The sequence below is a fragment of the Chroicocephalus ridibundus genome, chromosome 9, assembly GCF_963924245.1.
Source record: "Chroicocephalus ridibundus chromosome 9, bChrRid1.1, whole genome shotgun sequence".
NCBI classification, from domain to species: domain Eukaryota; kingdom Metazoa; phylum Chordata; class Aves; order Charadriiformes; family Laridae; genus Chroicocephalus; species Chroicocephalus ridibundus.
This window is the reverse complement of record NC_086292.1, coordinates 11865312-11881015: the sequence shown is the minus strand read 5'-3', so window position 1 is coordinate 11881015 and position 15704 is coordinate 11865312. Positions and strand designations below refer to the sequence as shown.

The following is a 15704-nucleotide window of genomic DNA, read 5'->3' as shown; positions in this document are numbered from 1 at the left end:
ATTATTATCATAGAATAATATTGTGCCACATTACCTTGTTCTCCACGTACGTGTCATCACCCGCCTCCACCAAAGATACGATCCCTTTTGTGCGCCAATGAATATCAGAAATTAAACAATCTCAGCACTAAAAGTTCTTAGGATTATGAAAAATGGGGAAATGGCATAAGCTGCATTCCAGTATCATAAGCTGATTAAAGAAAATTAAATTAAAGCCCTCAAGTAGGAATGGGTATATTTTTAAAGAACCAATTTGTGTTTTTAATCAGAAGAACTGACAACTTTTTGTCAAATGCTTCAAAGAATGAACAAGCCCAGGACATTCACCAGGCTGTTAAAAAACCACTATTGTGAATCAAAAACTCAGTAGACTTTTTATGGGTAGAAAGTTAAAGGTAGTAGCCCTGGTATCCTGACATCCCGCGCTAGGACGAGGGTATGTGTAAACTCTTAGGAAAACAGCGAGGAGTAAATTTTGAAGAAGCAATGATTTAGTTATACTGAGATTAGGGAAGACGGGGATTTACTGGCTCTAACAAGCTAGTCATCAGCACCACACCATCCAAAGGAAAAACAAACAAACAAACAACAGCAATCACTAACTTCTTACATATTGTCTTTGGTTGTTTAATATCAAGAAATACTTTTTACAGAATACGTGAAGACTATTCCTTTCAATTTCATTCTGTGTCAATACCTTCTCTGTGGCCTCTCCGGCCACTAGAGGACAGGCTTTACTTTCTCCAAACTGGTTGCTGTTTTCTATGTTTTTATCACATATCTCTTCAGAACTCAAATTTCTTTAATTTACAGGTTTTTGTACCAAAATGGTATAACTAGGACAGACTTTACATTGTATAGTGAAGGTTTTTTTCTTGTGTTAGGGACTTAGAACCTACTGAAACCATTTTCCACAAGATACTATTGAACTTACAGCAGGATTTAGAGACAGGAATGAACATTTGCAATAATAAAAATAAAAGCTGAAGTTACATTAGCAAGGATTAGAAGTATTACCTCTAAGGCTGTGAAATTACTCCCTTTCCAAAGCCTTGTAAGAGGAAGGAGTTTTCACCCTGCAGCCAGAGCTGCTCGGTGGCGGAGGGGAGGGGAGCGGGAGGGGAGGAGATGGTTAGCGTTTTTCCCCTCGTTTCCTTGCCGTCTTGCCAATTAAGCTTCAAATGTTTTTATCGGGTGTATGATAAATGTAAGAAATGGAAAGGAGCATACTTTCAGTGGTTTTTCAGTTGGACTATATACAATACCGCCAATGACTGAATCAAAAGCATTTTGAGCAACGTCAGATAGAAGTTAATAGGAAAAAGAAACCAACAGAAATGCTATCGATACACCTTTAAAAAGCATAACACAAAAATAATTAACCATTGATTTCTTGGCATGTAAAAGTTCTATACAAATTTTAAAAATTTTATTTGCAGGTACTAACCTCTTGAAAAACTCACTCTGTATTTACACTAATTCTTTTAACAAGTTTATCTCAAATTAAAGCATATTTAAACAATCATAATTGCATTAACTTTTCTACTTTAAATTATTACCCAATTAGTGCTTTATTCACATTTTAAAAACTTGTACAATTTATTACAAATATAAAACAGTGCAGTTTTTCATACATTATCCCAACTCTGAGACAAACACTTAAAAGACATGGAAAAAGATTTTGATTTCTATAAACATAACATTTGCATTACTCATACCCCTTTCTTCACTGTCCTCCCCTAACCCCGATTTAAAAAGATCAAACATACAACATACTGTAGGTTTATTTTTATTCAAAAAGTTACTGTCTCAAGACATAAATACAAATCAGAAAACAGTACAATTAGGACAATAGAATGTGGAGGACAACAGGTTAAGGTAAATATATAAAACATTTTTAGCTGGTTGAAAACAAAGCTGTAAGAACTGCTTTCACAAAGAAACACTCCTTCAAGAGTAAGAAAAATCAACTTAAGTTTAAAATCATATATACAGTCCTCTCAGCAGTTCTATTAAATGCAGTGGTGTGAAAAACAATATAGGCAGTACTTTAGACATGAGAGTATTTATTTATGTAAAATGAGTTAGGCAGATCTAGGTTTGAGTTCGTTGTTACCCCATGACTTAGTAAAATAATTATATTTTATCATGATCCTTTAGATAATCTATGGTTTTTGGCTACCACAGCCGAATGTTTAATTTCTGAGTCTAAAAACAGGAAGCCTTTCTGTATTCACCCATCTGGGGAGATCCTTGTATTGCAAGCATATTAAGGCATGGAATGATTAAAATAATATACCTCGAGAACTGGGAGACAACTGACAAAAAATATACATATGTAATATAAGTTAATATTTCCTTTAAAATGATGTCTAGCTGCCTAAGCCTTGCAAAATGAGTCGATGTCAAAATGGCATAGATCCACTTTCTGTTTTAGACCAAATTTAATTTATTTGTGAATGGACACAAAATGAAGTTTAAAGCTTAGCTTTCAAAGAATATTATGGGTTGTTTATGAATTTCTATTATCCAATCTAATTTACATACAGAGGAAATGTACTGTAACCTGTTAGAAGTATCTTTAACCTGAAGACTGCTTGCAAAGACAGATAGATAAAACAATATAAAATACAAATTTAAAAATCATTTTTAAAGCATGAATTCTCATGCTCTTCTATTTTTAAACATTGTTAAACTTTCAATATATTTCTGAAACCTCATAATTTTAAGTTGGAATTTAAAAGTAAGAAAAAACTAAACAAACTGCGCAATTATAAAATCAGCACCAATTTATATATATATATAATTTTATTTAAAATTTAGATCCCTATTCCCACACTCTAATAAGCTGTATAATTTTTGTTTAGAATTTTTCTGCAAACATACTACAATAAGCTTCTTTTATTTGGAGACAAAATACAGTGGCACTACTGGAAGGAATTTCACGACATTACATTTTTCTTAAAGGACAAGCAAACTTCCAGGGTTGGTAATGGGCAAGCATGACTGAGATCTGTTACCTTCTGGTAGTTCGTAGTTTATGGACCTTTCTGAGAAGGCTAGCATGAAGCTTTTGGAATAAAAGTGTGGTTTAGATTAAAAAGCTGTTAAAAATCTGCTTTATGTATTTATTTTTTTCCACGATTAATTAATACAAACCTTCTGTTGCTGAAGTTTGCATTTTATTTAAAATACTGACACTCTTCTGGTTCTATCACTGTACGAAAACCAATCCATCTATTATTTCAGTTCATGGATGTAAACAGCAATCCAGCAGAGCTCATGATTATTTAGTATAGCCAGCAAATGTATAGAGAGGGGCTCAAATCTGTACCAAACACCTCTCAGACTGTTAGATTAAAACTCAGAGGGAATACTTCTTATGATCCAGAAATAAACTGATAGCACATAAATAAAATATTGATTTTTTTTTTTTATCCCAACAAAAAGTGTAGCTTATCCTCAAATTGTTTACTTGTCCTTTACATTTCCTTTTTTTTCAGGCAAACAAAACTGCCCCTTCAATGCACTTGATCTTGAAAGCATGTCATTCTCCTTAGAGAAAAAACTGTTCAGAATTTCACTGTATCTACCACAATTTTGTATTGAAAAACTTCCTCTTCCACTTAGAAAATGACTTCACCACTGATTTATTTGCTGCTCTGGTATTAAAACATTGACACCCCAAGAACCTAAAAAAAAAGTTAGAAACGGTGTCAATTTGTCGTCTACTACACATTTAACAGAAACAAAGCAATTAGTATATGATTTAAGACACTTCAAGATATGTTAAGGCATTATAAGTTTATTTTTCTTCCAAACCAGATTCACCACACTTCTGATTTACGTAGTAATATGAAAAGGGCACCTCATTCATCAGAAAATATTTTTCCCATACTTGAAATTAACTACATCCAGGAGGAATGTGATAAAGACTGTGCTTTAACTATTTTTGGTAAAAATTGCAAAATAATTTTAGTTAGTTGCCTAACTCAGACTGCTTTGACAACGGCATTCTATAGGCCTTAACTTCAAGTCAAGTGCGTAGTTTCCAGCAACTACGCCTGGGACAAAACCCTCTACACACCGGCTGCTACTGTGTCTGCGCTCATAAAAACATGTCATCTCACATCTCACAGCTAGCCAGGACACAAACTCGTTATTTCCTATTAAATTTATCAACCCTGCCAGGAAGACAGTGAAAAAAATCAAAACAATAATCAGGTAAAAGCAAAATAATGTCCTTTGGGAAACTGAGTGATTAAGTGAAGAAAAAGCTTTTCTGAAAGGAAGAATCAGTTTCCACTTCCCGTGTGGGAGCACGCCGTATAGTTCTGTATGCCAATGCAAGTGTTTATCACCACTGATGTGCCAAAAAAACCCCAGAAGATCCAGATCTTGTGACTGTCCTAGCTTTTATAGGACTTTATAAGATCAGAAAGAGCCATGAGAGACTTAATTTTCCTGAACTGTAACACTGCTGTTCACATTCATCTGTTTACAAACCGATTTTTACTGTTCTTGGTATTAAATTCACTTTAGATGCATCATACAATGTAACACACTAAGACACAACTGCCTCTGGTGCCAGGAATAACTGGACACATCACAATATGAGAATACAGACTAAAATTTTGATCATAAACCATGTGCATCTGAATAAATTAAAGAGCTTTATTATGTCGAGGTCTATTTAAAACAAGTGCAACAACTCCAAGAATAATGGACCTCTGAAATAAATTACATGAATAAAGCAAATTAACTTTATTCAGAGAAGGTTTTTGCATTTATGAAATTGGGGATTTTTTTACATTTAAAATACTGACTGATAAATTCAGCTCTGATGTAATACGGATTCATGATGGCTCGTAAACTATCAGCAGAGCTTCCCCGTGTAGGCAGTGACATTCATTTAGGTGGGGGTTATGCTAAAGAGCAGCTGTGCTCTGTCATCCAGCTGTTTTCTGCAGCCCTGCGTCCAGGCTCAGCACCCTTGTTGCGTCCTGCCTGGGAGACAGCCTTGCTGGATGGTGTCCCCTTGCCTGTACCAGCTCACTGCAGCGCAGCACCGCTCCCTCCTTGCGGAGGGACAGAATACAGCTTGTCCTGCTGGCACAGAGGCAAGGCTGGCTGCAAAATGTGACTGGAACCGGCTGCCATCATGTGGTGTCACTCCCACACTGCAGCTAAGGACTGCCTAGCAAACCCCGGGCTCACAGGGGGATGATGAGTGAGAACTAAAGTCACAGGAAAGAAACTTAGCTAACAGTAAAGCTAATTAGTTTTAGAAACTGAAAAGCTGAAAGGTTGGTGAAATCAACGAAATGAACTTGTAGAAGGCCAAATTTTCAGCACTGTCAGAATAAAAATAAAATTAAAAAAAAGACTGGCAATTCACAGATCAATGAATTAAAAATCAAGAAGGGGAGGGGAAGAACTATTTTAAAACAGAACATGAGAAAACAGGTGATGTACTTTCTCAGCGTTACTTCAAGAATAGAACACACAATAGTTAGATTAGATGCACAGCCTAATCTGATTCATTAATACTAAAGCAAAGGCCTACTGGTACAAAATATATGTATTTGCATTTAAAACAGTATTTAAGACTTCTTTCTCCCATAACAAGAACAGGTTTACGCTGCAACAATACTATAAAAAAAAAAAATACATAACCGTCTTCCAAATTCCACCAAGCTGTCCAAGATTCCCAGGAAGCCTTGTTGTACTGTCCTCTGCTGGCTTGCTGCAGCTTGTTATTTCCAGTGTAATTTTGTACCAGCTACACAAGGTCAAAACTGGCTGCATACATTACAAGTGGTTCAAGACAGAAGGAATCCCTCATGCAGATTTTTAAAAGAGAATAGAGACTGCAGATTTATCAAGTCGGAAAAAAGGGCAACTGCAAGCAGAAACTACAGACTTCGGATGTTTTGGACCTAAAACTTTACATGGAAAGAAAAAATACCTCTCATCTCTATAAACAGGTATCTGTATTATCTCTATTTTCTCCATTATCTTACTTACGCACAAAACTAAATATGCCAATTAGAAAAAAAATTGCATACCATCCAATGCTGACAATTGGTAATGACATTAGAGTCACTCAACTAAGCTCATGACAACAGGAAACTTCGCCTTTAATATTGTGTATGCACAAATTATTTCTTTTAAAGCTCTTTGCTACCAACCTCTGCAAGGGTCTTTTCCATACCAGATGTGTTTTCTGCTCAGATTGAAAGGCTTTTCATTTTTACATAGCTACATAAAGTACTAAGAACAAAAATCCTATAAACTTGCAAAGAACATTGACTACCTCAGAATTTATGAAGCTGAATTACAGCATAAAGTATTTCACTGACTGTACCAGTCTGCCAAACTAAGCTAACGAAGACAACCTAAAGATTGCACTCCTTCCATTTAAAATTTGAAGTAAGAGAGTATTGTAATCTTAAGACTGATTTTACATTATTTTCCTCTTATGTAAGTTAACCTACCGATTCATCCATGATTGAAGCGGGGTCAAAGAAATCTGGTTTTAGTTCCGTTCTTTCTCTCCTGTTCTTTGACGGTGGCTTTAGAAAGCAAGCAAATAAACACGTTAACTGTAATTTCAGAAAAAACAAGAGTTTTTAAACTGTAATAAATGAATCTGAACTCTCAAAGGATAAGAATTTACAGGGGATAAATGTTCATCTCTCACATTATTATTACAGGAAGTGTTCTTGATTTTTGTATGGCAGTTTGAACAGATGGCACTTGTATACAGATAGTGGCGCAGCCGTTTAAGAATGCAGGGAACAAGAATGACTTTTCTGTTTCAGCAAAAGGAAAATTTGATTCAAATAACCTACTTCAAAAGCAGACATACAAATCCAAAATCCACTAGAGAGACAAGTAAATTTCTTACTAGGTCTATGTCCATGGTGTCAAAATCCATGCCTTCATTGAGATCTTCAATCCGCCCTTCTGATGACATCATCACATCTTCAACAATTGGCTCTTCATCATCTTCCATTAGACTTGTGCCACGTCGACTGAAATGAAAAGAAAAACATATTGTTTAGCACTAAATCAAGTTAAGCTTTATGTGACTATTTAAAAAGCTACTGCTCAGTAAGGAACTGCCAACAAATAATAATTCCATTAGATAGAAAAGAAACTAAGTAATTAACTAAATGCATAGCTACTGTTAAAGAAAGCTGGTATTTAACCAGCTAGAAGATACCAAGAGAGTGAGGGAGAATGACTAACAAAGATCAACTTATGGAACTTTGTGGTATGTCTCTAAATGGGTATTCTGAGAGGCTGCAAGAATTGATGAGCAGATCAAAACCACACCTAATTCAAAGATTTCCATGCAAATATTCATGCTCAACTGAGAAAGAACTTTTGCCACCTAAAAAAAAAGTTGTTCCTGCCTTACGACAAGGCAAGGAAGAATGTCTTTGTGATAAAGTGCATGCATAAATCCATTTTCAGACAATCCCACACAGTCCTCTTTCCTCGCAACTTCTACATGCAACATCAGACCTTATGAGAAAAATAAGGAGTCATTCTAATTACGCTAATTGGTGTCACTATAGGAAAAAAAAAACCCAAAAAACAAAACGCCAAACCACTCAAACTGTGTTACATGAAGTACTGGTATTAAAGAATTAAAAACATGTAGGGGAAAGATGTAAAGCTCTTCAATATGTATGTCCATGGTTTTAGTTTACAACTTATACTTTTCTTCTGTAGAACGATAGAGTCTTCATTAAAGCAGAGAAGTTCTAAAACTAGTCTTCCCCTCCTTGGGTAAAAAAAGTTCTGGCACTTAATTTCATTAGCATGCATGTCAAAATGCACCTGTGATGAATCACAATGAAGTAAATGACACTACAGTAACAATGTATGACCTCTGAAGGACAACACTAATTTAAGAAACATTAGACTGTCTTCATCTTTGATCACAATATGGAGTACTTCATGAGGTTTTTGTGTGTTTGCGTTGGGAAGTTCTACAAAAACTGGTACTACAAGATTCCTCTCAACTTTGGTGTCAGATTAGGTCAGACAAAATCTGTACCAAACGTAGAAATGCTGAAGACAGGAGTTTAAGAGGAACACTTTTTTTAAATAAAAACAAAACAAACAAAAAAACAACAACAACAAAAAAAACCCCGGCTGAACTCTAAACTTACAACCCAGAAGTCAAAGGAGAAAGTAATAGTGGAATTAAACTGAGCAGCAACTTTCAGCTTCACACATTGAACAACTTTTAACGTTCTATTTCTAAAAATGATTCTGCAGTTAGGAATACGTAAAGAAGATGTCTCACATGTTCCATTGATTATATACATCTGCCAAAGATAGCATTCAGTTCAACAACCAGCTCCCTTTATTAACAAAGGTCAGTACTACGTAATTTTTCTGGTATTTTAGTTCCATTGAAGCCCAAGGAGAACCTTGGCTGCAGTGACATGGAATGGTCGAGTTCAAGATCCTTAGGGCAGCGAGGAGGGGGCACAGCAAGCTCACTACCCTGGACTTCAGAAGAGCAGACTCTGGTCTCTTCAGGGATCTGCTTGGCAGAGTACCGTGGGATAAAGCCCTGGAGAGAAGGGGGTCCCAAGAAAGCTGGGTAATATTCAAGGATCACCTCCTCCAAGCTCAGGAGCTATGCATCCCAATGAAGAGGAAATCAGGCAAAAATGCCAGGAGGCCTGCATACATGAACAAGGATCTCCTGGACAAACTCAAACAGAAAAAAGAAGCCTACTGAGGGTGGAAGCGAGGACAGGCAGCCTGGGAGGTATACAGACCACAGAGCAGATCCTCCTAGAAACTCTGCTAAGGCACATGGAAAATAAGGAGGTGATCGGTGACAGCTAACATGGCTTCACTAAGGACAAATCGTGCCTGACGAATTTTGTGGCCTTTGACAACGTTGGTGGATAAGGGAAGAGCAACTGACATCATCTACCTGTATTTGTGCAAAGCATTTGACACTGTCAACGTCATGACACTGTCCCATACGACATCCTTGTCTCTAAATTGGAGACATGGATTTGATGGGTGGACCACTCAGTGGATAAGGAATTGGCTGGATGGTCACATTCAAGAGTTGCAGTCAACAGCTCGATGTCCAAGTGGAGATCAGTGATAAGTGGTGTTCCTCAGGTGTCAGTACTGCAACTGGTGCCATTTAACATCTTTGTCGGCAACATGGACAGTGGGATCCTGTGCACCCTCAGGAAGTTTGCTGATGACACCAAGCTCTGTGGTGTGGTCAACCCGCTGGAGAGAAGGGATGCCATCCAGAGGGACCTGCACAGGCTTGAGAGATGGGTGTGTGCGAGCCTCATGAAGTTGAACCAGGTCAAGCGCAAGGTCCCTCACCTGGGTCGGGGCAATCCCAAGCACAAATGCAGGTTGGGCAGAAAATGGATTGAGGGCAACCCTGAAGAGAAGGACTTGAGGGTGTTGGTTGATGAGAAGCTCAACATGAGCCAGCAATGTGTACTTGCAGACAGAAAGCCAACCGTATCCTGGGCTGCATCAAAAGAAGCATGGCCAGCAGGTCGAGGGAGGTGATTCTGCCCCTCTGCTCAGCTCTGGTGAGACCCCACCTGGAGTACTGCGTCCAGCTCTGGGACCCCCAACATAAGAAGGGCATGGACCTGTTGAAGCGAGTCCAGAGGAGGCCATGAAGACGATCAGAGGGCTGGAGCACCTCTCCTATGAAGACAGGCTGAGAGAGTTGTTCTGCCTAGAGAAGAGAAGGCTGCACAGATACCTTATAGCAGCCTTCCAGTACCTGAAGGGGGTCTATAGGAAAGATGGGGAGTGACTCTTTACCAGGGGGTGTCGTAATAGGATGAGGAGCAATGGCTTTAAACTGAAAGAACGTAGATTTAGATGAGATATTAGGAAGAAATTCTTTACCAGGAGTGTGGTGAGACATTCGAACAGAGAAGCTGTGGATACCCCATCCCTGTACTGGATGGGGCATTGAGTGACCTGGTCTAGTGGAAGGTGTCCCTGCCCATGGCAGGGTGGTTGGAACTAGATGATCTTTAAGGTCCCTTCCAACCCAAACCATTCTATGATTCAAAAATAAGCAAGAAATTAAACAGATCTATTCTGCTAAATGCATCACCATACACTTTTACTACTGCTTTGCTAAAGCAACTTAAAATTTTAAAACACAGATAAACACTACTCAAGAACTAGAACATGTATCCCTCTTAGAAGATACAGGAGTAATACTATATTTAATAAACCCTCCCCAAACCACTGAAGATGCATTTCACTCTCACTCACATGGCGTGTTGCAAGTTGGTTCTCAGCTTGACGTAGTTCATCGCTGCCCTCTCCTGTTGTTGTCGCGCGGCTTCTTCCTGTTGCCTTTGAGCCAACATCCACGTTACTTGCGTGCTTAAAAAGACCATTATTCTATTTTAAACATGAACTGGTTTTGTGTATGAACACTAACACAAAGCAGACCTACTCATCTACGTACTTGTAATCGAGTGGAGCTTGGTGGTGTTCAGGCTGCATAGGATAGACACCCATATAATTTTCTTCAGGTCGCAATCTCTTGGGCTCCCTCATTATTGTGGAAGTAAGCTGAGGTGTCTGCATCATGACTGGTGTGTGCATTGTCTGCTCCCTGTTCAGCCACATACTGTCACTACTGCTGCTTTCTTCAGCTGGCAGGAAACATAGGACATTGGTAAATTTTTTTCAAACTAGTCTAAAATTGAATGTTTAAACACAACTTAAATGCACGCACTTTCTGTTCACTGAGAATCAATTTATTTATTTTTTGCCACAAAGTCTTACGCGTGCCTCAAAAGGCCTAGACTTATAACCACTGCCTAGAGTATTTAAAATACTTTTATATTCTGTGACTTAATGCAGTGTAGTGCCTTTATCTTCTTCTGTGAATCACTGTTATGTTTTTCAGGCTCTTCAAATGAATAGTTTTCCCACTAAAACATATACATGCACAGAAGTTATCCTGTTTAAAAAAAGAATACATTAAAGCATACGAATTCACCCAAGCTAACAAACAGAGAACGACACATGTAGTTTCTATGAATATCTACTCTAATAAATTTTAAGATGAGAGAAGTTATACCTTCAGGTACTTTCCGTTTCCCTGTTGCTGGCTTTGTCTTCTTATTTCTTACTGTAGATCCTCGACTACTAATTCCACTAATCACTGACATAGTATCATCATCCCCACCAGCTAATAAAGAGTTTCTGTAGGACATGAGAGGAAGCCACACATCTTCTCTTCGTAGAGACATCTGAAAGGTCATAAACTTCTCCAAGTAAACATACCTTTAAATGGAAAAAATAATTACAAAGATGCAAAATATCTGTAACAAGATGTTAACATGTCAAGGTAAGTACTGCAAGTAAAATCCTATGTTCCTCATCTAGCTAACAAAAAGGCGTGACAACAGCAAATCCAGTTCATCCACCATAAAATGAGAATAACAAGGATAAATACAATTTACCCTCTGTGATGATACTTGACTGTATTACTGTAAAATTATCTTGGTGTGCTGAAGATCCCACTTTAGATGAATGCAATACACATGAATACCTATTTATACAGATGCATGTCTTTTATGGTTATCATTACAAATATTAAGAATATTAAGAAAATACTTACACTGTTCTTTTGTCTTGTCGGAGAAGTTTGGAGGAGAACTCACTCAGAATATCAAGAAATGCCAAATTTAATGGTGGGTGGCTCTCACCTTGCGGATTAGGCTCCTTAAAAGCAAATTCTATGCCATCCCTAAGAAAAAGTTAAAAATTAAGTCACATAAAGCACAAACTAAAGAAAAAGTTCTAAGCACTGCGAGCTATCAAAACCAAACGCCTTTTCTCTACATGAAGAAAGCAGTAATTTGATGTTTCCATATTTGGTGGGGAAAAAAGCGAACACTATTCACGCACTCATATTATGATGTTTCTACCTTGCATGTCAAGTTTTCAGCCTGAGGCCAACATGACCACAACGTAACAACGAAGTGGCTCAGTTCTTACTGTTACAGGTAAGAGATGAAAAATACTTTTTCATGACAGCATCAATATTGCTATCATTTACAGGCTTATGCAATGATGCTGAAGAACATCCATATTATTTAACATTTGGGTTTAACTCAGGGACAAAACAGCAGTTATCTCCTAATTTACAACAGGCTATATTGTCCCTAGTGCTGATGCGTTTTGTATTAACAAACTAATTCTGAAAAACTGAAAAGATACTTTAACGTCAATCAAGAAGTGTTTACAAAAAGGGAAGTAATACAAAGCACACAATTACTTGTGTAACATAGCAATAGCTTCTCTTGTTTTCAACTGATCCAGTCCGAATGTTAAAGCAAAACGTCGAGCAAGTTCCTTTATGCCACTGAATGTTGGTGATGATCTGTCAAAATTATAACCATTTTCTTGAATCATTTCATTGAAAAGCTGTATGAAAATAAAAGGGAGATTTTTAATTTATTGAAAGATTATGTCAAACTTTAGATCAATCGACACAGAGCTAAGTTTTACAGCTCTTTTTTCTTAATTCAACAACCCCAAAAGACAAACATGGAGGTTTAGGAAAGCCAAGTCAACGCTACTCTTGAAAAGTCTGCACTTCAGAGTTAATCCTTGAAATGCACTCTGTACAAGAATGTGTCAAACTAAGTATGTTGGATGACAGATTTCGGCACTTCTTTAAATGAGGTGTTCTAGAGTTGAAAATGCTAAAAATTAGTAGGATTCCCCGATATGTATATTAACCAAGAAGAAATAAACGGGGTAAGTTCTCACCTGGTCTTTACTATTACAGTTTATCAAACTACTACTTTCTGATTTTTTTTTTTTTTATCTTTTCAAAACGCAAGTATAATGAAGAAATTCTAAAACGGAAACATGTCTTCAGGGAAGTTGCCAAAGACACAAGAAACTCTGCCACTGAGGATCACCCTTTTAACTATTCATCAACAGTTGGCAAAGCTGCAAACACTGAACTTTACAATCCTTTTTTAATTTGATTGATCCTTTTCTCATCCTACTGAACTGGACTTTAGTTCTCTTCAACAGTCAATTATTCGATTATTTTCTAATTTTGTCTAACACACTCACCATTCACTCTCTCATATAACACAGAATAAACCAAAACCAGACTTACTTAGGGCTATGAACATTAACTTTTCATTTACAGAAACATTTTGGTACTTTTATGTTGACGTAGCTCACTGCAACCTAGTTATTCCCTTTATCCACCATCACTTCTAGTATTTGTTCTCTGGTTAGTTTCTTTTTTTAAGAAGTTTTCCTGGAAAAAAATGCTAGTTACATGTTTAACTTCACATGTGGAGGGGGACTGGTTTGTTTGTTTTACATGTTACTATTCTTATTGCCATATTAGGGTCCTCTCATGTTGCTATTCTTATTGCCATGCTAGGATTGCGTAACTGCCTCCCTATAACTGCGTAATTGTACTTACTACATTCACTTCCTCTGTCTGCCATTTAAATATAAGGGGCTGGTTATTCATGAGACAGAAAAGACTAATAAGGATAGCATTAACCCAGTCACAAAAACGTGTGGATCTGGTTAAAAGCCAGCAAAAACTGTAGGAGTATTTAGTTGCTTATTTTATGTTGCAGTTCTGCCAGCTACTTCATGCTGCTATCAAAAGGAAAAGCATCATCCTCCCTTGTACTGGCAAACCTCATACAGACGAACCAGCTTAGTGGCTTCATTAAGGACTCTTTCTGGTTAGTTCTCAACCAGGGTCAATATCTGTATCTATATCCATTACGTGGCTCTATGACCTCTACTAAAAAAAAGAAGGGGAAAAAAAAAGTGTGGGGAGAGAGAGGACAAATCAGGGTACATCTTCCTTTCAACGGCAGCAGAGATCTGTTGCATTACAGTGGTTTGCAGAAATATGGCATTATTGTTCTGATCCTGTAATCCTGTAAATAAGATTCATGCAGATGGTTCATGTGAGCAGGTGAATCTGACTCTGACCTCGACTGAATTCATCAGGTCTCCACGCAAACAAGCTCATTTACTGAAGAGAGCATTAAATCATGCTTTAATTTCAAAGATGGGTAAAGCCCCTACCAAACATTAAGAAGTACTGAATTGCTAAAACTTCCCATTACTTCTCAGAATAGTTAAAAAAAACCCAACCAAACACACACACAAAAAAACAACAACAAAAAAACCACCCATGAACAAAAAAACAAAACCCACCACACAGGCAGGACATGTTTTCCCTTTTTTATTTGCTCATGAATAAGTAAACTAGCAGGTTCACAACACGTTGCTGAATACTTGACTCAAACTATTGTTTTAGAGTTAAGAAGGTATTAGAGTTACATTTACTTCATACTGATTGGCCCCTCTCATACACTTTTCGTAGCACAACATTTGGTTAAGTGTTGGAAGACTTCTGGCAGGTTTTCAAACAGTTGCAGAAAGTATGTTTCAGTTTAGACCTATTTATCTCTACCTTCCATAAGGATTTCTTCATTAATACCTCACACTAGCTATGAAACAACAGGACGTGATGTACAGTATGGAATTCCATGCATAAAAATACTGTAATTCGTTCTTACCTGCTGCAAGCTAAGAATAAGCGTTTTAGCACACTGGATTTTGTCTATCTGTCGTGTTTTACTCATTGTTTCTTTAATAATATCACCATAGTCATTGTAATACTGGGAAAAATAAAAAAAAGAAGGTTAACTTTCAATTTTTACAACTACTGGGTTCTTCAGAAATCATCATCTAGGATTTGCTGTTTTAAAAAATTTGAACACTTTCAGAAGGAAAAAACCTAACGCATTCATGATGACACCATCAAAATTATACCTTAAAACACCTCCAACACGGTAAAAAAAAACTCCCATCAGAAGGAGTATATCCACTTATTTTCATTCTTGTCGTTAGTATTACGTTAGCATTACTTTAGAGGCAGAATGAACTATTTATCTTCAAGGCCATGACACATTTGTTAGTAACACGTGTTCACCCCTTCAGGGTAGAAGATTAGAATCTAATCTTTTTAGTAACTCCTATAACTCTGGTGGGGAGCTTTCTATTTTCTCTGCTGAAAGGAAGCACTTAAGGATAGCACCATAGCCATAATTTTTCCAGGAAAGACAGCTGCCTGTTCAGTTCTTTAAGTATTTCAGGTTCAATAAAGACGCAATTACTTACTTAGGAGAGATTCAAAATACATGTAACAGCACTCCGACAAAAGCAGGCTGCCCAAATTTAAAATTTGCTAAGGTAACCAACAAGAAGCAAAGCTTTATCTTGTTCACAAAATGCAAACTCATATACAGATTACACGTGGGGAGATGACATGCGACACACGCATGTGTGCACGCAGTGGATGGAACTCACAAAACTTTTCTTTTTCCCCTCTTCTACAAAATTTAAGCTGAAATTATTTGATGAGGCTAGACATCATTGAGTTGATCTTTGTGAAAAGATTCTCGAGAGGCCTGCTAAACTAATAGCTGAATTAAAAATATATCATCAATCAGGGTAAGAAAATAAATCTATTAAAAACAACGTAAAGATCATTATCAGGTTTCCTTCCTCCCTCCCCATTACCCACACACTGGAACTGCAAAACTAATCTCAGTCATTTTTTCCCCTTCTTATGGAAAAAGAACTTTTAA

At 37.2% G+C, this 15704-nt stretch overlaps 1 protein-coding gene across 6 annotated transcripts in view; it reads right to left on the bottom strand.

Moving 5' to 3' along the window:
* Nucleotides 1-1776: 1776 nt before the first annotated feature.
* The window catches only part of STAG2 (STAG2 cohesin complex component), an 80861-nt gene continuing 66933 nt past the window's right edge, over nucleotides 1777-15704 (bottom strand). For 4 of the 6 annotated variants that reach the window (XM_063345523.1, XM_063345529.1, XM_063345525.1 and 1 more), the window contains 9 exons: nucleotides 14631-14732; nucleotides 12332-12480; nucleotides 11672-11800; nucleotides 11129-11334; nucleotides 10508-10697; nucleotides 10309-10422; nucleotides 6911-7037; nucleotides 6498-6575; nucleotides 1777-3692 (listed from right to left, as the gene is read on the bottom strand). In XM_063345523.1, the coding sequence (XP_063201593.1) occupies nucleotides 3669-3692; nucleotides 6498-6575; nucleotides 6911-7037; nucleotides 10309-10422; nucleotides 10508-10697; nucleotides 11129-11334; nucleotides 11672-11800; nucleotides 12332-12480; nucleotides 14631-14732 (1119 nt within the window). In that variant the 3' untranslated portion in view covers nucleotides 1777-3668. Of the gene's footprint in view, nucleotides 3693-5535; nucleotides 5946-6497; nucleotides 6576-6910; nucleotides 7038-10308; nucleotides 10423-10507; nucleotides 10698-11128; nucleotides 11335-11671; nucleotides 11801-12331; nucleotides 12481-14630; nucleotides 14733-15704 lie in introns of those variants that run through there. The other 2 variants (XM_063345528.1, XM_063345527.1) reach the window with 2 other exon arrangements.